Source organism: Oratosquilla oratoria, chromosome 37 (genome assembly GCF_046742065.1).
Source record: "Oratosquilla oratoria isolate Oo_2021 chromosome 37, ASM4674206v1, whole genome shotgun sequence".
In the NCBI taxonomy this organism is placed as follows: Eukaryota; Metazoa; Arthropoda; class Malacostraca; order Stomatopoda; family Squillidae; genus Oratosquilla; species Oratosquilla oratoria.
The window spans coordinates 5927850-5949528 of record NC_134813.1 but is presented as its reverse complement, the minus strand read 5'-3'; the positions used below and the strand labels follow the sequence as shown (position 1 = coordinate 5949528).

At 38.9% G+C, this 21679-nt stretch overlaps 2 protein-coding genes across 3 annotated transcripts in view; one reads left to right on the top strand and one right to left on the bottom strand.

Moving 5' to 3' along the window:
- Window positions 1–2964: 2964 nt before the first annotated feature.
- Window positions 2965–21679, bottom strand: part of LOC143019513 (uncharacterized) — a 72394-nt gene continuing 53679 nt past the window's right edge. For both annotated transcript variants that reach the window (XM_076175195.1, XM_076175194.1), the window contains 5 exons: window positions 11060–11125; window positions 8871–9025; window positions 6881–7045; window positions 5903–6120; window positions 2965–4175 (listed from right to left, as the gene is read on the bottom strand). In XM_076175195.1, the coding sequence (XP_076031310.1) occupies window positions 3971–4175; window positions 5903–6120; window positions 6881–7045; window positions 8871–9025; window positions 11060–11125 (809 nt within the window). In that variant the 3' untranslated portion in view covers window positions 2965–3970. The remainder of the gene's footprint in view (window positions 4176–5902; window positions 6121–6880; window positions 7046–8870; window positions 9026–11059; window positions 11126–21679) is intronic.
- LOC143019512 (uncharacterized) overlaps window positions 9965–21679 on the top strand; it is a 76665-nt gene continuing 64950 nt past the window's right edge. Inside the window, exon 1 of the mRNA XM_076175193.1 lies at window positions 9965–10156. Coding sequence (XP_076031308.1) covers window positions 10133–10156 — 24 coding nt within the window. The 5' untranslated portion in view covers window positions 9965–10132. The remainder of the gene's footprint in view (window positions 10157–21679) is intronic.

The following is a 21679-nucleotide window of genomic DNA, read 5'->3' as shown; positions in this document are numbered from 1 at the left end:
GAAAAAAAACGAGATAAGAACGGAGTCAGAAAAAGAGAGATTCTATTGGAGAGTAGTGAATATGAAACTAAAGAAAGTCGACATACAAGAGAAAAACAAAAGGGAAACAGAGAACACAATGGAAGTGGCAGAAAACTAAGAGTGTCTTACACAAATATAGATGGATTAATAACAGGATTGAATGAGCTGAATGATTATTTGAAAGAAAAAGAACCAGACATAATGGGAATTGTAGAAACAAAATTAAAAGGTCCACTACCACCCAACAGTGTAGGACATGATGCATATAATTATTGGATTAGAAACAGAGTGAAAAAGGAAGGGGGTGGAGTTATGTTCCTGACTAAGAAGGATATAAACGTGAAGTGTGTCACATATGGAAAGAATACAGTAGAGATGATAATGATGGAAGTAGAAGATAGAGATAAGAAGAGCAGAAAGTTTGTGATAAATTATGTGCCCCCGAAAACAGCCTCATGGGAAGAGAGTGAACATAAAAGTATGTTAGAGGACACAAAGATAACATTAAACAAGATAATGGAAGAGGGAGGAAAAATAGTTATGATGGGCGACTTTAATTGCAAAGAAATCTGCTGGGAAGAAATGACAGTAAAGGGTGGAGACGGCTCATGGGGAAACGCTCTACTTGAGATGGTTACTGACCATACAATGACACAATGGATACAGGAGAACACTAGGTATAGAAATGAAGAAGAGCCATCGAGACTAGACCTAATAATTATACATCCGAACCTAGAATAGTGGACAAAATTGAATATAAAACACCAATAAGTAAAAGTGACCACATATTGATTGAACTGGAACTTAATGAAGAAAAATATATGAAAAGAAATGAACAATATAGAAAAGGAAGAATGATGTATGAAAAAACAAACTTTGATAAAATAAGAGAATTCTTTCAAAAGGAAAAATGGGAAGAAATATACAAAGAAGAAACAACAGTAGAAGAGAAATGGAATATTTTGACAAAAATTTACAAAAAAGGAGTGGAAAAGTATGTCCCAAGACAAAAACAAGAAAAAGAATATGTAAAATGCTGGTACAACAAAAGTTGTAGGGAGTTAAAAGACAAAAGAGACAAAGCCTGGACCAGATGGAAAATATATACCGGTTATAGAAATGAATATGTACAAACGTGCAGAGAGGAAAAGAGAAAATATGAAAAAGATATCATAGAAAAGTGTAAACTATTCTACAGATTTGTAAACAATAAACTGAAAAACAAACAAGACTTGGAGAAATTAAGACAAGAGGGAGTTGAATACACTGAGGAAATGGAAATGGCGGAAATTATGAACAGGCATTTTAAATCAGTGTTTACAAGGGAGAACATACAACCTGAAGAGAACGAATGGAAAGAGAAAGTCCCCCCTATGGAAGAAATAGAAGTAACAAAGGATGAAATATTAACACACTTGAGTAATCTTGATGTCAGAAAATCGCATGGACCAGATGAAATAGCAAACTGGATACTGAAAGAATGCAGGAATGAACTGGCAGACAAAATACATAGCATACTAAACAGTTCCTTGAAAGAAGGAAAAGTTCCAGAAGATTGGAAAAAAGCAAATATAGTACCTATATATAAAGGAGGAAATAAAGAAGAACCTACCAACTATAGACCAGTCTCTCTAACAAGTACAATAGCAAAAATTTGTGAAAGAATTATCAAAAGTAGATGGGTAAAATATTCAGAAAAAAAACAAAGTTTTAAATCCAAGGCAATTTGGATTCAGACAAGGACGATCATGCGTCACCAATTTAATATGTTTCTATTCAAGGCTAATAGATATAATACAAGAAAGAGATGGATGGGCTGATTGTGCATTTCTAGACCTAAAGAAAGCTTTTGACAAAGTACCACATAAGAAGTTGCTTAAGAAATTAGAAACTGAAGGAGGAATACAGGGCAAACTACTAAATTGGATGGAAGAGTTTTTGCAAGAAAGAAAAATGAGAGTAGTGATAAGAAACCAGCACTCAAAATGGGATGAAGTAATAAGCGGTGTTCCGCAGGGAACAGTTCTGGCCCCAATAATGTTTGCTATATATATTAATGATATGGATGAAGGAATTGAAAGCTATATGAGCTTCTTTGCAGATGATGCAAAACTACTGAAAAGAGTGAAAACTGAAGAAGATTGTGAATCACTACAGAGAGATCTAAATAAAGTACAAGAATGGAGTAGGAAGTGGGAGATGGAGTTCAATACAAAAAAGTGTAGTATACTGGAATTTGGAAAAAGCAAAAACAGAATAACAGGAGCATATAAATTGGGAGAAGAAGGAATAAAAAAAGTAGAAAATGAGAAGGACCTAGGAGTCATTGTTATGAATAATATGTCACCTGAGAAACATATAAATAAGATTTTTGGAGAAACTTGTAATTTAATAAGAACAATCAAAGTGGCATTTACATACCTGGATGAAGAAATGGTGAAGAAAATCCTAATCACCCTGATAAGACCAAGATTGGAATATGCAGCAACGATATGGTCACCAAGTACAAAAAAATGTATAAAAAAACTTGAAAGAATACAAAGAGCAATTACAAAATTGGCACCAACACTCTCAAAACTATCATATGAAGAGAGACTAGAAAAACTTGAACTACAGACACTAGAGCAAAGAAGAGAGAGAGGAGATTTGATAGCTATTTACAGAATCATGAAAGGCATAGAAATTACTGATAGAGAGAATCTGATAAAATGGGATGAAAGAAAATAAAAAAAGACAGCTATAGAAGAGATTTGAAAAAGAACAGCTTTCCTCACAGAGTAATAGACAGTTGGAACAAGTTAGATGAGAAAGTGGTGTGTGCAAAAACAATACATGAATTTAAAAATAGTTTAGATAAAATGAGATATGAAGACGGGACCCCACGAGCATAGCTCACCTTCCCGTAAAATACAACTAGGTAAATACAACTAGGTAAATACACATAAACATTTTAAGAGTTCATTTTGTCTGAAGCCTCAACGCTTTTTTTCAGCTTTTGGGGACCACAGGCTTAGCCAGAATAAGACATATTAAGGGTATCACTTTGAATACTACAACATATAAGGAAAATCTTTATTTGTAAATCTGAAAATACGCATCCCTTATATATAGTAAAATATTGTATTTTTTTTTTTTTTTTACATTTTATATATATACATATAATAAATTCACATTGTTTTTCCTGCATTCTGCCGGTCCGTGAAGGGAGTAGAAAGGAGGAGGAAGGAGAGTGATAAGATGGAGGTGGGAAGGATTCCTTTTGACAGAGAAAGACGTTAGATTATTTGGGTTCAGACACACTGCTGCAGCGTCGCTCTCGCCTCTTCATCACGTTAACGCTTCTTGTGGATTTCTGTTGGCGCCATGTGATTTTATTTAGCTGAGATGTGGACCCGTGAGAGAATGGGATCTTAATTGATCGAGACCCCGTTTAGCCTCGAGCCTGCCCCGCTCAGCTGAATAAAACCGTCTAACGGTATCAGTTTTGAACAAAAAATATATATATTACGTCACCGTTTTCAAAGGATTACCAGCGGACGATATGACGTCATGTCGACCCGGAGGACATTTTCAGCAAATGTGAATGGATTTTGTGGGACTCAAAGTAATTTGTTATTCTCGTTAAGGGAAGATGATGAGGAAAAAGGAAAAGTAGGAGTACAGAGAAAATGAGTAAGATTATTAGGATTAAGAAGAGGAGGAGGACGAGGAAGAGGAGAATGACGACAAGGAACGGGAAGAAGAGAACGAGGAAGACAAAGAAAACGAGTAAGATGAGTAGGAATAAGAAAAGGAGGAGGAAGGGGAGGGAGAAGATTAAAAGGAGGACGAGAAGGACAAGGAATGCAAAGAGAACAAGAAGGAGGGGGAGGGAGAAGAGGTGGAGGAAGATGGAGAAATAAAGGTCCTAGTGTTGCTTAAACTCCACCACATCCTTCTAGTTTCGTCCTCAGAGTAGCATACTAAGCACACGCTTGAGTGTGAAGGCCGGTTTATTGGGTGATTCGGAAGCCAAGGTCAAGATGGACTTGCTCCTCGGGGCTAAGGTCGCCCTCAGCGTGCCTCCGCCGTGGCCCAGACGTCCGCCTCCCCTTCGGAAGTGCAAGAGCCACTGTGTTTTAAGGGCACCCGAGTCTGTTTCCACCCAGGAGGATCTGCAAAGAAGTCAATCGATGGATGAGTTATCAGTCATTCGGAGTCCATTACTGAACAAAGGCTTTTCCCAACAATGAAGGACAAGATTTAGGGAACCCATCAAGGCCCAGAGTCACTTTCGATTCTTAAAGAGCGCGGGGTGTCCCCACAGCTGAATAAAATCGCCTGGCGTCATCCAGAAATTAATTTATAGAAACTATCTCTGGTTTCTGTGAGTTAAAGATGGCCTCTAAATGTTGAAAGGCAGAGACTCAATCCATCTACCAAAATTCAATGCCATTTGTATTGTTTTTATTCAGCTTGTGGCCCGTCATGACCCAATGTCACAAATTTAACGTTTTTGCTCTGGAAGACGACAGTTGATTTCAATCAGAATGGAGCGTTTGAGAATTAAACAGTGACCATTAACCCCAGGAACAACTTTGCATTTTTTCTTTTGTAATGTTATCTATTTCCACGAAAACCATCTTTAAAACAAATATCTTATCTCCATAATTTATTTCGCATAATGTTTTAAAAAAAGGCCGTTTAGTCTTATTGTAAGAGAATCTAGCACCATCATTGAGCTCCCTGTATATGTTATGTACGTGAATAATACCATTACTGCTAGGCGGTTATCATAAACTTTCTTCTTCTGCCTTTCTCTCTAAGTTCTATATGTTGTTGATATACCATTAATCTCCACCTCTTTTCTCCTTACTTTCTTCCCAATCGTGTATTTTCTTCAGTAGTTCTTTCTTCGTTTTCATAATTCCTAAATTTTATACTAAATAGCCTACGACACTTGACACGATCGCTATTCATCGAACAAATGACAATACATGAAGAATGAACGTAATTTTTGACGTCACTGTGAAGCAGATGGCGCCATGGGTAGGTTTTACGAGAAGGGCTGAAGCAGATGATGTTTTGTGGATAGGATCAGTGATTTCAAATTGCAATAAAAAGAAAACGAGAGTTTTTTTTTTTTTTTTTTTTTTGGCTATTATTGACTTCGGTTAAGTACGTAAAAACATATTCCAGTAAGATTAGCCACCTTTAATTTTCAAAGTATTTACACTTTACGGTCTCCATGAATAGGGGTAGGAGGAGGAGGAAGGAGGAAGGAGGAGGAAAAAAGATAGGGAAAAAAGGGAGGGGAGGAGGAGGGAAAGGAGAAGGAAAAGAAGAAGGAAGATTAAGAGGAAAAGAAGAAGAGAAGGAGGGGGAGGAGAGGGAGCAATTATTGGTTGTTAGCTCGATATGAGGAAGAAGTGGACATATAGTGGTGACTGATAAAGGCAATGAGAAATGTTGGTCCCGGACCAAGGACTCGAATCGGGGAGCTGATCATCTCCGACGTCCTAAACTCGTGAAGGTGTGGGGGTGGGGTGATTGTCCTTAGCTCATTCTTTAACTGGATAAAAACGTCTAGTATCTACAGGAAAATAGATAACTAAATAGAAAATAAATAAATGACTACACGAATAAATAAAATAATGAATGAATTAATTAATAAATCCCTAAGTGCATAACTGAATAGGTAAGTGAATAATGAATAAATTGATAAATTAATAGATAAATAGATATGTATATAAGTACATGAATAAATTAATACATTAATAGATACATAGATAAATGAATAAATAAATTAATGAATAAATGAATATTATTATCGTGTAGCTGTTCCATTGGTGGTGGCACTTTTAAAATATCTACGGAGAATCTCTGAGAACGTAGGACCTACCTGACGATGACGGCGTAATGCTGAGCCTCAAGCTTCGCCAGAACGCTGTGGGGGTCGTTCTTGGCCGGGGTGGCCTGGGAATCGAGGTCAGGGTAGGTCGTCCGGCAAGTGGTGACAGAATCGGCCGGGAAGAGGTCCTTCAGGACGGATCCGGGACCGTAGAGGACCAAATCAGTGGAACGGTGTAAAGTCGTCCAGACCAACACCAATGTTGTACCCTGAAGAAGTTTGTCAGAGATCAATGAATCTGTGCACGAGTGGTCTGATTGGTGTGTGTGTGTGTGTGTGTGTGTGTGTGTGTGTGTGTGTGTGTGTGTGTGTGTGTGTGTGTGTGTGTGTGTGTGTGTGTGATTAACCATGGTCTTGGATCACGTGTTGGGCTCATGATAGACAGTTATTAACCTCTCGGATGAGAGCTCAGAGCTCGTATGACCGATCTATGGGTAATACTGTAACTTTACACGCACACACACACCCAACTCCCTGCCCACGAGGGTTGGAGTAACAACCCGTAACGCAGTGATACTGAAATTATTTCAGCCCTTGGCGGGATGTGTGTGTGTGTGTGTGTGTGTGTGTGTGTGTGTGTGTGTGTGTGTGTGTGTGTGTGTGTGTGTGTGTGTGTGTGTGTGTGTGTGTGTGTGTGTGTGTGCACGCACGCACGCTCATTTCAATCATTTAGTTTGCCAAGTATTTTTGTTTGAAACAAAATTTCATGTGCATCCTATCTCTATTATCTATTCATTCAAAACTAACAATTATTATGTCTGTATATCTCAATGGTTGTTATTGTATGTGTGAGATTGTACTACTCAAACATGACCTGTCATATCTCATTTACAAATTTTGTTGACAAAAATCACTTTTATGAGGAGAAAGGCGATGTACATTGAAATACACACAATACCTTACTGACGCGTTAGATCTGCATCTGTCTGAAGGAGACAGTTTCGAATGTTGTACGGTTGTTTGAATTACCTTGTTCGCCGGCGGTCGATAGACACTCGAAGAGGCCGAAGAGGAGGACGAGGACGAAGAGGAAGAGATCGGGAGGATCGCCATCAGGAGGCTTGTGATCGAGAGCTTCTTTCTTCCCTTCGTCGTCACCTTCAGAGTCTCGTTATCGCTGTAGCGTCTCTTTGGCTGTGGGTGGAGGAGGGACAGGTAAAGCATGGGAGGCACTTACATATTTAATCCCTTTTTCTTCCTCCGTAGCATCCAAAACTGGAATCTTCTCCCATCTTATGTAGTTAGTAGTTCCTCTCTTGATACTTTTAGAAATAGGGTCACCTATCACAACCTTCCTCTCCTTAATTATAATCAGATTATTGACCCTAATTCTGATCATATCCTTAACCCTGATTCTAACCCCATTCCTGGTCCAAATATTGTCTCCAACCCTTAATCCCTCCGCTCAGCGCCCGAATATTATAAGTTGTATAGTCATGAAAGAAAATAACAATTGCTTTAGGGGTGACTATAAACTTTAACAATGACCTCAATTACATTTAGTAATTTGATAAGGAGGTGTAGAGGAAAGCTGGGGTGGAAAATAAGGTGGAAAATAGGGTGGATGAAACAGTATTGGGATGGTTTGGACACATGGAAAGAATGAGGGGAGAAAGATTAGTAAAAGAGGCGTGGAAGGCAGAGGTGGGTGGATTGAAGTTGAGGGAACGACCGAGGTTGAGATGGATGGATGGGGTGAAGAGGACGTGGAGCAAGAGGGAGAATGTCTGTTGAGCAAGAAAGGGAGAAGGCAGGAGATACGGGTGAGTATAGAATGGCTGTGTATAGGTGATACTGTGATACGAGGAAGGGTGGGGGTGGGGGTGGGGGTTTAGGGAATGGTTATGTGTTAATGATATATTGACGCAGCCAGAAGGGATTCCCCCCCACCCCGTCTTCTCTTTTCTGTATGAGGGGACGGAGAGGAGGATCGCCGAATTAATGAAGCGGCCTTGCTGTGGATGTGCTGTGTCCTGCTGCATTGCTTCTGACCCAAGGAAGTAGGCGGGATACAGGGATGACCCGTCGTCCACAAGGAACTAAGATGAAAAAGGGGGGAAAGGGTAGTGGAGGGGAGTGGAATGGGTGGATTGGAATGAAGTGGGTGCGAGTGGGTATATGCCTTTTGATTTGGCTACCTCCCTGGTAAGGTGGAAAAACCTTGGTATATAGATAGATTGTAATTTGGTGAAAGACATTGTTTCTACTCTTAAAGGCAATATCAGGCTGAGATGATGGATTCACATAAATGGCAAAAGAGATATTTAACTAAAATAGTAAAAAAAAAAAAAAAAAAAAAAGTTAAATGTTAGATTAATCTCCAATCATAAAACAATGTTGTGTAGTTACTGGTATTTACTACTTCGTTTGAGTAGAAACGACTTCGGTTACGATTATTTGGTTTTCAAATTTCCAAATGTCAGATTACTCCTGCGTCATATTGTGAAAAGCTGAATTACGAACAAAGAGATTTTATACAAATGTTAGACACATTGTTGAGATGTTCTTACGGAAGTCTAGAACATTGTAATCGAAGTCATTTCTACTCAAACGCAATAGCAAAAGCAAGTAGCATGCTAATGAGAAATGCTACGTGAGCCGCCACGTTAAAGTCTCTAAAATATTGATTAAATAAATTTTGTATATTAACTACCCAAAGCGAGGATTCTATCGAACATCATATTTTGTTTGATTAATGTAGGATAGGTCAGGTTAAGTGATGCTTGGTTAGGTTATGATTGATCACACATATGAAAAAGATGAATAAACGAACAATAAATATTTTAGATATATGGATAAAAGAAAGAACAATATATTTTTTCCCATTAGCTTTCTTTCATTGCCATTCATTTAGAATTTAAAACGCGATGTAAAAAGACACCTTGGATTTTGTTTTACACTTCCGAGACAGACGACATGACGTCATTTTCAGCCCTCGATTCAAATTAGTCCTGCTTACCTTCTTGTGCTGGCGAGGGTGAAGACAATCGTTTAATGAGAAGACTGATGGGTTTCTCGCGTTTAAGAGGTCATGGACGAGGTCAAGCCGGGTCAATTCTTCGATGAGTCGACTGACCATGTCGTCACCTTCGTGGGTGGGGTAGAGCATGTCGCCTGCATTTGTTGAAGAGAAAATAAAAGTACCAGTTTCAAATAACATTTATTTTGAGGTCCGATTTTGAATGATAAAATGTGAAGAAGAAAGACAACACGAAGAAATGAGGAATTATTGAAAATTAATTTCATTGAGATATAGAAGAAATTATGTAAAATGAAATATTAATATTACAGTTGATGACTAAGAAAAAGTATCGGCAATGAACCATTCTAAATTATTTACACAGACTCGAAATATTTCTTGACAGAAACAAAACCGTTAACATTAATGAGTTTTTGCCAAGGACATTTACTACTTTTACCCATTATGTCATGAATAAAAAACTACAATAATTTGGGAGCACGCATGTGCTGTGATGTGCACGTAGTGTTGTAGTGTTGCTTATAATTTGTGACAAAATGCATTGATGTAGCAACTGTTGTCGGCGGAAAATTGTCAACGTTTAAAATTTTGTAGCTGCCATGAGTATAAATGTTTGATGTGAAAGAATGCACTGTTAGAAAATATTCCTTACGAGTGTCAACGCAGTATATATAAAACACGGTTATCCTTATAAAAAAAAATCCTGGTCGTCTTGAAGACTTACACATAATATCTCTTTATGAAAGCCACTAATTCCCTGTCGAAAAAAATGTCCTCACATGAATACTCATTCTGAATCAAATTTAGACCTTCGTGATTGGGCGTCAAAGCTACGTTCAGATTCTTTACTAACGACTTTGGATAGGGCAATCGGTTAAAAAAAATATTAATTTTTGAATTGTTAGATTAGATAAGCTATAAACACTGTTTATAATAACCAATATAAAATGTTCATGTAAACAGGTTGTGGTAAAATAATAGAAAAATATCCATCTGTAGTTCAAATTTTGGACAAAGAGGAAACGAACGATGTCGTCTCCAAATCAAACAAAGTTTATGTTTCTGGGCGATGTGGCAATTTCTCGAAGCAAAAGCTACCATAGGCTTTCGTGTTTCATATGATCTTTATTAACATAGACATTCTAGTGCTTAATCTCATGAACAAACTAACGACAACTAGGACATATGCCTAAGTAAGTGATAAAGGAGTATACCTTTAGTGTCAACTGTGGGGACACTTCATGATCATCATCAGGATCATACAGGTTAGTGAAAATGAAGTAATTAGTTATATAACATTTGCAAGCATTGCTCATGTTCTAATGTGTTCTGTTTTGATAGAAAAAATGTATACTATAAATATGTGTGTGTGTGTATATGTGTTAAATTAGTCATAAAAGAGAGAAGTTAAAAAAATATATTTTATGAAATGCTACGCTCGGCTGCACAAATACGAAACTGGCAAGTTGTACTAAATTTTAGATAAATATATTTTTTGTGTATAAATTGTTCAAGAATATACAGAAATAAGCAACACTGAGAAGGAACTACAAGTGTTTAGAAGATATCAACTTTGAGAAACAGGCTATAAAAAACCATTTGAAACTACACAAGCATACACATGTAAGTACATTTTTCTTGCATGCGTCCAGTATACAATTGCACTATTGGAATATAGTGGTCCCATCTGGCAACACGATTTTATCACCATGATTTCAAATTACCTAAATTTGAATAGACGAAGGATTAAAACATGTTGTCAGACGCGTTATAACGTCTAATGCCCACAAACAAGCAAGTTAATAAATAAATACCATCCCCTTGCACAAGGGAGATAGTAACGGCTTTCAAACCCAGAGCATAGCTCGATCTCGGGCCTGTATGTGTATGTTCATTTGTGTTTGTGAGTGATTACCTAGTATTCAACTAGTTGAATCTTACGGGAAGGGAGCTACGCTCGTTGTGTCCCGTCTTTGTATATCGCAGTATCTAGTTTGCTCTTAAATTCCTGTATGGTGTGTGTTGTCTGAATAGAGCACCAGGCTAGGTAATAGAATACAAAGCATGCTTACGAAACTATACAATTATTATCATCTTTATTATTTTATCCCATTCTTGTATTCATATCTGGGCCATTTTGTGGCCATGCAGGGTTAGATGTGACGTACCTGTGACCAGATAGAGGGCCACGTATGGAAATACACGGCCATCTCGTTCCTCCGACCGCTGTTGCACTGCCAAAGAAAGAGAGTTATGTATCATTATTTAAAAAAAATGTATAAAAGATGAAGAACAAAATAGGAAAAATATGCTGGCGATAAGAGCATAACGCTATATTCGTGTCTGTACCCATGATAGATACATATGTTTATATATGTACAAATTATATATATATATTTAAGATTATTTCAGACAAATGAGAGAGAATGTGGGTGGGGAAGGGCAAACGAAGATGTGTTAGGAATAGAGTTTATTGCCCTAACGTTGCGACCAACTTGGTCTTCTTCAGAGGACTACAGCATTACAAACGGATCACAATTCTTATATTCGTAGTGAGAGGGAACCCGCCAAGGTATGAGCGTCATGTTTTCCCTTTGGCTAACGATTTAATTATTAGGACACTTGCTGCTTTCGAGAGGCATTTAAATCCGTCTCTGTCGTTGTTGTTCTTGTTGGCGGCGATATGTGCAGCTTCCACAGTTTTTCTCATTTTCTTCTCAAATCCCTCGTGTAGAATTTCTGCGTTGTTCCAATCAGGTAGATGTCCACATTTGTCCAGGTGACGAACCAGGGAGTTAGATGTTCTATGAGCCCTGAGATCGTTTTTGTGCTCATTCAAGCGTTTATTGAACCCTCGACCTGACTCACCGAAATAAGATGATGGACAACCGTTGCATGGAATACGGTAAATGACACTGAGATTATTAACACATCTTCGTTTGCCCTTCCCCACCCACATTCTCTCTCATATATATATATATATATATATATATATATATGTACATATATGTATATATATATATATATATATATATGTGTGTGTGTGTGTGTGTGTGTGTGTGTGTGTGTGTGTGTGTGTGTGTGTGTGTGTGTGATTCAGCACTATGGTCTTGAATCACATCGACAGCTATTTCCCTCCCGGAACAGAGCTCATACATGACCGATCTATGGGTAATGCTGTGACCTTACACGCACACACACACCCAACTCCTCGCCCACGAGAGTTGGAGTAATGACTCGCAGCGCAGCGATACTGAAATTATTTCAGCCCTGGGCGGTATTCGAACCAGGACTGACGGAGTGGCGGCCGGGAACTCCACCCACTGCGCCATCGAGTCGTGTGTGTGTGTGTGTGTGTGTCATATCCTTGATTCTGTTGAAGGTAGATGATTTACACGAAGGACATCAGCCCGTGGTACTTGAAGGTTGACCTCGAAACCCCTTGGCCTTGCTAGCGAATTGAGGAATGACCAGCTCGTTGGCTCTAGTCAGAGGATTTCATTGAGTCAGAACACATTTGCCCCCGAGGGTCAGTTGAGCATCTTGCACAATCATTTTCTGCTTCACTGTCATCCACTTTTTTTATTTCATTTTTTTCTATTTCTTTGCGAGTGTATAATCATGCTGATGTGTAGCATTCATGTGTATACACGCGTGTGTATGCTTAAAGCAGACGTGTGATTTTCGCGTTTCGTGAAATTCCGCGAATTTAAGAACGCTTTCATGTGGTCTGACATGTTTCCGTTTTTTTCCAAACTGTAAATAATAATAATAATAATAATAATAATAATAATAATAATAAATTTCACAGGCTCGTAATTATTACTCGTAATATTTCTTTGCCGTTCTGGAGTGATATTTACAGCATTATGCACCAGATTGCACTATTTGAAGTTAAAAAGAAATGCAAAAACTCACTACTGTAGGAGGATACACCCCTCTCCCACTCCCATTCCCACCCTCTGCTCGCTCGTTTCGTTCCCTCACAAATTTCCTCACATGCCATATACATATATATATATATATATATACATATATATATATAATATATATAATATATATATAATATATATATAATATAATATATATATATATATATAAATAATAAATAATATATATAATATAATATATATATAATATAATATATATATATATATATTTATACATATATATGTATGTATGTATGCACTCATTGCACGTCATATGAATATACTGCATATCTACGAAACTAGTCAGGAATAAACTCACACTAAGTCTCCTGTGTTTTCTACTCCACTTACGTCAACCTGTCAGAATGTCTCAATATAATATATATATATAATATATATATATATATATATATATATATATATATATGTGTGTGTGTGTATATATATATATATATTCATATTCATATGCAATATATTTATGTGACGTGTAGTTAGTGCATACACATATGATATCAAAGCTCTCATCTGGGAGGTTAATTGCTGTCGATCACTGGACCAACACTTGATCCAAGCCCGTGGTGTACCACATACATTTCAGAGATGAAATATTAATCCTATCACTCATGATACACATGTACACATAGGATTCGGGAGATGTGCACATATGTACACGAGCCTGTGTCATCCGTACACACGCTGTTTTTTTTTTTCTATTGTTACGTACGGTTGGCAGCCATGATTGCCATATTGGTTATAACGAGGTTATGATTATGATAGTTACATTATAATCATCTTGACCAAATGCAGTTAATAACTGTATATTCTTAATCACATTATGTTATGGGGAAGTTCAGGTCCATATATTAATATTTTTTACACGCACGTATATGAAACGGGTGGGAGTGGAATTATGCCTATAGATTTTGGCTACCTCCCTTGTAAGGGGGTAAAAAGCCCTTGGTATATGCATGTGTGTACGTACGTATATGGGAGTACGAGAGACGTTTCACCATATATTCCATCTAGAATGGGATGCCCCAATTTTAGGGGAACCACAAAATCATAGGTCGTATGCTTAAAAGAAATTTGGGATGACGTCACCCCCACCTTTTCGTTTAACAGTCATTTCCAGTGGAGATTGTCACTCCTAGTGACATCTGCAAGGTTACAGTCAAATTATTTAATTCCATCGAGGGTTACCTTCAATGAAGCGAGATGATGAAGAGGGTCCCTCTGCTCAGTGACCTCGTTCTATATATCCCGAGGTCATCCTCGACAACGCGATCTTGTTTATGTCCGTGCGCTTGATGCCCACGCCTCGTATACATAAGAATTTGACCCGTGGCAGGATAAATCAAAACGTATAATATATTGTCATTGTCTCTATGCAATTTGCCCACAAGACACAATAAACAAATAAAAACGTTCAATTTCTTGTCATTGCCTCAATGCAATTTGCTCACAAAACACAACAAGTAAAAAGTTTAATTTCTTGTCATTGACTCAAATCAATTTGCCCACAAAACACAACAAACAAATAAAAACGTTTAATTTCTTGTCATTGCTTCAAAGCAATTTGCCCACAAAACACAACAAATAAAAACGTTTAATTTCTTGTCATTGACTCTATGCAATTTGCCCACAAAACACAACAAACAAATAAAAACGTTTGATTTCTTGCCCACAAAACACGACAATTATACAATAAACTACTGTATATAGAAATGTATACATTACAACAACGAAAAATATATTTGCTCAGTTGAACAAAATTATACAAATAAACTAGTAAATATATCAAATGGCCTTAACACTGATTAATGCTTCCCCTTTCGTGTTAAGGTATTTTTTCCTTCAACCTCCGATTCATCGGTGGTATCAACCACCTCCGGCACTATTTCCGCCGTAAAACCACTATAGCAACCTATTCTGTTTTCTTAACAATTTGTCATTTGATATGCCGGAGCAAAATGATCTTCCTCCAGGATATCATATTTCTTCCCGAAAACTACTGGCTGCAAATTTGCTCCAACAGTTGGGGGAAAAAGAGCTCAGTGTGATAGCGTTTTTTAGCTGTGTGAAATAGTTTGTCGTAAGCCAGAAGAAAGTCTGTAAAGGGAGACGGTAGATAAAGGGTGTGTTTATGTGATGGGGTTTGAGAAGACGAAATAAAACCTCGTCCGTGACACGACTGTGATATGTCCGTGACATGCCCGTGACGTATCCGTGACACGTCCGTGACACGCTTGTGATATGTCCGTGACGTGTCCGTGACGTATCCATGACATGTCCATGACGTGTCCGTGACATGTCCGTGATACATGCCCGTAATACATTTATGACGTTTATATTTACATACTGATATTTACGAGTAGGGTGGCTGATCTCGACAAACTTGTTCTGAGATATCCATAGCACACACACACACACACACACACACACACACACACACACACACACACACACACACACACACACACACACACACACACACACGTAAGCTAACCTAACCTAACAATGTATTTTATCTATCCTTAATCAAATAATTTTCACTGTTGGAGCGATTTATGTCTACAAGTTCATTTCTGCGGTTGCTATTCGTTACAAGGTAATATGTGGGGTAATATTTTTCAAATATATCTTTGCATGTGTACTGGCGTAACTGATCTCTAGAACGCCCTACATCCGATAAGAGCTGAAACTACAGATAGATTGCGTCTATTTTCTATGGAGTGTAAAATGAACGCTTGGTTAATCATGCTCTGTAGTCATGATCTACAACTAGACCGTTTGGAATTTAATCCACGTCTCGGTCGAAGTCGCCATGGCCCTATGACGTCATGTCGACGTTCGACAGTCTAGGATTCTAGGCGTTTCTTCGATATGTCGACATTTTATATTTAGAGCATCGCCATAACTTTTCTTATTCGAAATTGTGAAAACGAGTTGTAATATTTAATTTAGCTGACCCAGTATGATTTTCCTGACATTTTATTATAAGGAACCTCTCTCTCTCTTCCTTCCTATCTCTCTCTCTCTTCCTTCCTATCTCTTTCTCTCTCTTCTAAGTATACAGTTTCCTTATGGCTGAGGTCAACAAGCTCTTGTGGGAAGGTCAAGAAGCGCAAGTTTGAATTCCCATCCGAGGTCGTCCACAACGAGTGAATGAATGAATGAATTATCTCAAATTACTCACACACACGCGCACACACACACACATACACACACACACACACACACACACACACACACACACACACACACACACACACACACACACACACACACACACACACAAGACGTGTATATTTGTGATTTTATTTATCTGAAGGAATCCACATTTTCAACGGAAAGTTTATGTGACACTTCTGTTAAAGAATGGTGATGATGATGATGATTATGTTGATGACGTCTTGTGGTTGAGCACTTGTGGGAAGAAAATTTCCATCCCAGACGAAACGTTTGAACAAAAAATAATAATAATTTGCATCTAATTAGCTCTCGGAGCACAAAAACCCGAATCTCTTAACAAAATATTTTTCATATTTTCTCTTAACAAAATACTTTTGCCTCTTTTTCTTTGCTTGGTCCCAAAATAAATACTATTGAACAATCTTAATCAACGCTTCATTATGAAAAAGATCAAATTAATTATATCGGGTTTTAACAGTTCCGTTAGTTAAGAGTTCGTTTGAATAAAAACGACTTCGGTTACATTATTTCATTTTTCAAATCGCCAAATATCAAATTAATTATCTTTTCGTCATATATAGTAAAGATGAATGATGAACTAAGAAATTGTTAACCTATACATATGTTAGACATACTATTGAAATATTTTTAGAGACGTCGAGATTTCTGTAAGCAAAGTCATATTCTATCTATTCAAATGGAGGTTGGAGGTAGGATGTCGGAGGAAATTTTGCACAGTGTGATTACCCCTTAATGCCTGACGATTTCAGTGAGCTTAGACTAACCCTTGGGCAGTAAAGGGATTAACTATTTTCGTATAGGGAAACACTCTTCTCTTTCTATTCTGGCTGCCGCCAGGTGATTTTATTCATCTACGTGAGCGCCTCATTATTATTATTATTATTATTATTATTATTATTATTATTAATATTATTTTATTTTATTTTTTATTTTTTATTTATATTTTTTTTTAACATCGCGACAGATGTCAGACCATATCGATCAAGACACTTTACCGTCTGGACAGGAAATTGCTTTTTCACAACTTCGTTCGGACCGGAAGTCGCTAATTTGAAAAAAAAAAAAAAATCCTGCTGCAGCTACATCATTAATTTTGGCCGTGAAGTACTTAAACCTTCTTAAGGCGAATAGAATCGCCTGGTGACTCCCACAATAAAGCTTAGACTACAGGAAAGGACCAGTTTTGATACATAACCATACGAGATGTGCAAATACAAGTATAAAGTACGTGTACATGCATGTCTGCATGTGCGCTCGTGTGTGTGTGTGTATTTGTGTGCTTGTGTGTGTGCGCTTGTGTGTCTGTGTGTGTGTGCTTGTGTGTCTGTGTGTGTGCTTGTGTGTGTGTGCTTGTGTGCATGTGTGTGTGTGTGTATGATTTATTTCGTCATTTGTTTATCATATGCAGGAAGTATTTGAAGTCGACAGCAATTTTAATATCGTTAAACATTTTAAGAAAATTTTCTAATCGGACATATCTCAACTTCACAGTGTATTTCTCCAAATGTTTATAAAAATAGTGACATTGTGGAGTTGTTTACTTGCTGGACGTTACGTAAAAAAGTACATTATCAGCTAGGTACATGGTTTGTGTACATAAATTGTTACATAAGATGTGGACACTGTGTGGTGATTGTCAATGAATTGAATGATGTGTGAGGTTCAACAAAGAAGGTAAGCTCCGTGTAATGAATGTGTGTTGTGTGTGTGTGTATGTGTGTGTGTATGTGAGTGTGTGTGTGTTTCAGAAAGGTCTTGGGTTATGTGCTGGACTCGTGATCGATAGTTTTTACCCTCTTGGTTGATAGAATTCCGTAGCTCATATGGTCCAGTCATTAGGTAATGATGTGGCCTTACACACACACGCGAACACGAACACGCACACACACACACACACACGCACACACACACACGCACACACACACACACACACACACACACACACACACACACACACACACACACACACACACACACACACACACACACACACACACACACACTCACTCACTCACTCACTCCTTGCCCAAGGGAGAGGATACGTTTTGCGTTGTTGTGATGATTTTCAAACCCAACGCAAGGACTTATCATGGAACCACCGAATTGACAGTACAAGACGCTACCACCACTGTGTGTGGTTGTGTGTGTGCTTGCGTGTCTGTGCTTGCATGCAGGTATCCCTCTTGAGAACCAGGAGAGAATTTCTTGGTCCAAATGGGAACAAAGTCCGCAGTTACCATCTGTCTCAAGAGGTCTTGAAGAGACTTCCTCTTGTTCTAAAACAGGCCTTAATGAACCAAATCAAAACACGCACATCCACTCAACGCCTTGGGAATGAATAAAATCACCTGGCGACAGTCACAACGAAAGGATGAAATTCAGTGGGCACGTATGGGGTTATTGGGCCGGGTTTTAGCTCGTTTGCTGATGAATAAAATAGCCTGGCGGCAAGTTCAGGGAAGGGGAAAGGACCGTGAGGTGTGAAAGGGTCGAAGAAAGGTTCTGAGAAGAAATAGTGACTTCTTATTGGAGAACAATAAATGACTCGCTTTTCTTGAAGTATTTGGCTTCGTTATTGTGAATGTAATTATCATCTCCGCTCGTTAAAAGGGACCGCGTGGTTGTTGAATGGCATCGTTAGACGTTCACCAGAATCAAATGAGTAAACTTTACCACCTTTTGGAACGGAACGGGTTGATCCAGAGGTTTAACCTCGTTTTATGAGCGGGGTTAATCGAGACAAGTTAAACCCCTTACTGCCTCAAAGGGTTTAAGACATAATCTCTTCGATCAGGTGTACTACGTGGGTGTAATGAAGTACAACTCGAGAGCGTGTACTTCATGTACTAACTGCGAAGTGTACACGTTGATGTAATGTTCTTGTAGGTTTGTTATGGTGACGCGGACCTTGGGTGGAACAGGTTCTTGTGCTAATGTACTGTTTTACGTGTGAAGTACTTGTACTCCAAGGACCGGGTGTACAGAACTCCTCCTCTTCTTCTTTTCCTTTCTTCTTTCCTTTCTTCCTCCCTTACTTCCTCTCTTCCTACCCTCTCTTCCTTCCTTCTTCTTTTAGTTCCTTCCCTCCATCTCTTCCCATCCCCCACACCTCAACTTCCCTCCCTCACTCCCCTCCTCCCTGCTGAATGAAGTCGACTGGCACTAACCAGGGCAATCGTGGTGGAGTCTCACTCTCTCTCTCTCTCTCTCTCTCTCTCTCTCTCTCTCTCTCTCTCTCTCTCTCTCTCTCTCTCTTTCTCTCTCTCTCTTTCTGTCTCTCTCTCACTGAAATTTCTACTCCCTACCTCAGTAGTATTTCGTCTAGAGTACACGTACTTAATGACACACACACACACACACACACACACACACACACACACACACACACACACACACAGACGCGCGGGCACACACACACACACACACACACACACACACACACACACACACATACACACACACACACTAGTAGGCAAGGAATTGAGTGTGTGCCTGTGTATAAGACCACAGCACTACCCATAGATCGGGCCATATATGAGCTCTGAACTCTCATCCGGGAGGGTAATAGCTGTCGATCACGGGTCCAACGCATGATCCAAGATCATAATAAATCACAGTACCCCAAGGCAAGAGTGGGTATTATTCCTTATTTTGAACGTTGAATAATGTTATAATTATTTAGTAGTTATTTTGATAGTCCTTTTTTTAATTATTCATTTAAGTCCTAAAACTTTTCCCAAAAGTTGAATGAAATTGTCTCGTGCCAAACAAAATAATCATGTGAATAGTAAAGTGTCCCAAGTGTTGACGAATTGTGCTTTGGCTGCAGTGCTAATTAGTTTTTTTTTTTTTTTTTTTTTTTTTTTTTTTTTTTTTTTTAGGAAAACCTTCCGTTATTATTCCATTTATTGTACACTTGTTCTGATCCCACTTCCAGATATGACTACAGAAGTAAAACTTCCTTTGCTGAACAAGTAGTATGAATATTTTTCTTTGATTCAATTGTCTTACAGTAAAAGTTATTTTCTATTCTTGGAAGGTCATTGTTTGAACAATGTTTAGAGATTATGCCAACAGGATATATCGTACAGCCTAAGGACACCTTGTCCTTGTTAATGGATTAGCATAAATTATATGCGCACACTCATGTATGTATATTGACGAAAATACCATCCTGCATGGCAAAATGGTAGCGCCTCAGTCTCTGACACAGAAGCTTGATGGCGAGGAAAAAAAAAAAAAAACGCGAAGGAGCACGGGGACTGTATCGTCCTCGGACGAGATAGGCCGGTCCTGTAATGGCCCATTAAGATGAAGATCCCAGTTCCGGAAGGAGACGTTGCCTAACCCGAGGAAGTGATGTGACCCCTATATCTGGGTGGGCGCCATTCAAGCAAGGATAGAGGGAGGGGCGAGTAGTGGACCTTCCATCGCCAACGGCGAGGTCGCATGAATTCACTCTTCCTCCTCCTCTTCTTCCTCCACTTCCTCTACCTCCTCTTCCTCCTCCTCTTCTTCCTCCACTTCCTCTTCCTCCTCCTTTTCTTCCTCTTCCTCCTCCTTTTCTTCCTCTTCTTCCTACACTTCCTCCTCCACTTCCTCCTCCTCTTCCTCTCCTTCCTTGTTCCCTTTCTTCCTCCCTTACTTTCTCTCTTCCCACTCTCTCTCTCTCTCTCTCTCTCTCTCTCTCTCTCTCTCTCTCTTTTATTTCCTTTCATCCATCCCTTCCCATCCTCCCACACCTCAACTCCCGCACTCCCTCACTCACTCACTCCCTTCAGCTGAATGAAGTCGACAGACACTAATCAAAACAGAATCGTGGTGGTGGAGTCGTATCTCTCTCTCTCTATCTCTCTCTCTCTCTCTCTCTCTCTCTCTCTCTCTCTCTCTCGCTCTCTGTCTCTCTCTCTTTCTCTCTCTCTCTCTCACTTGCTCCCCCCCTCTCTCTCTCCCCCTATTTCTCTCTCTCCATCTCTCTCTCTCTCTCTCTCTCTCTCTCTCTCTCTCTCTCTCTCTCTCTCTCTCTCTCTCTCTTATATGACGTAATTTTTATGAATTGCGTCACCGGTAGCCGTTGGGAATCGATTGCGAGACCAGATTTGATGGGAATGGGAGTACTGTGTTGAAAGCTTGGGAGTCTGACCAGGAGTCTGTGGGTCAGGGATCGGATTCTCTTCCCTGGGAGTTAATGAGCAACAAGAGCAACAACACGTTTGGTTAGCTCCTTTGAAGTCTACTCACAATCTCTTTAATCCGAAGAGAGATTTGTATGATTTTGATGAAATCACATGTTCACATGCAGGGCAAAACAAAGATAATGTGACTGATTCATCAGATCTTTCGAGGCTTGATCGATTCATCAATCATCCTGAGTCCATTGTTGAATAAAGGCCTCTTTATGTGACTCACACGACTGCGCCAACCTCTGCCACGTCACTCCTGCAAACTTATCTATCTCGTCTCCTCACCTTCTGTCTGGTCTCCCTCTTCCACGCTTCCCATCTAGCGGCGTCCAGTCAGTAACACACTTGCTCCATCGCTCATCATTCGTTCGTGCTAATTTACCTGCCCAATTCCATTTCCTCTCTTTTACCGTCTCCAAAATACTCAGTGAAAATATTTAATCATCTTGACTTTTTAGTGGTA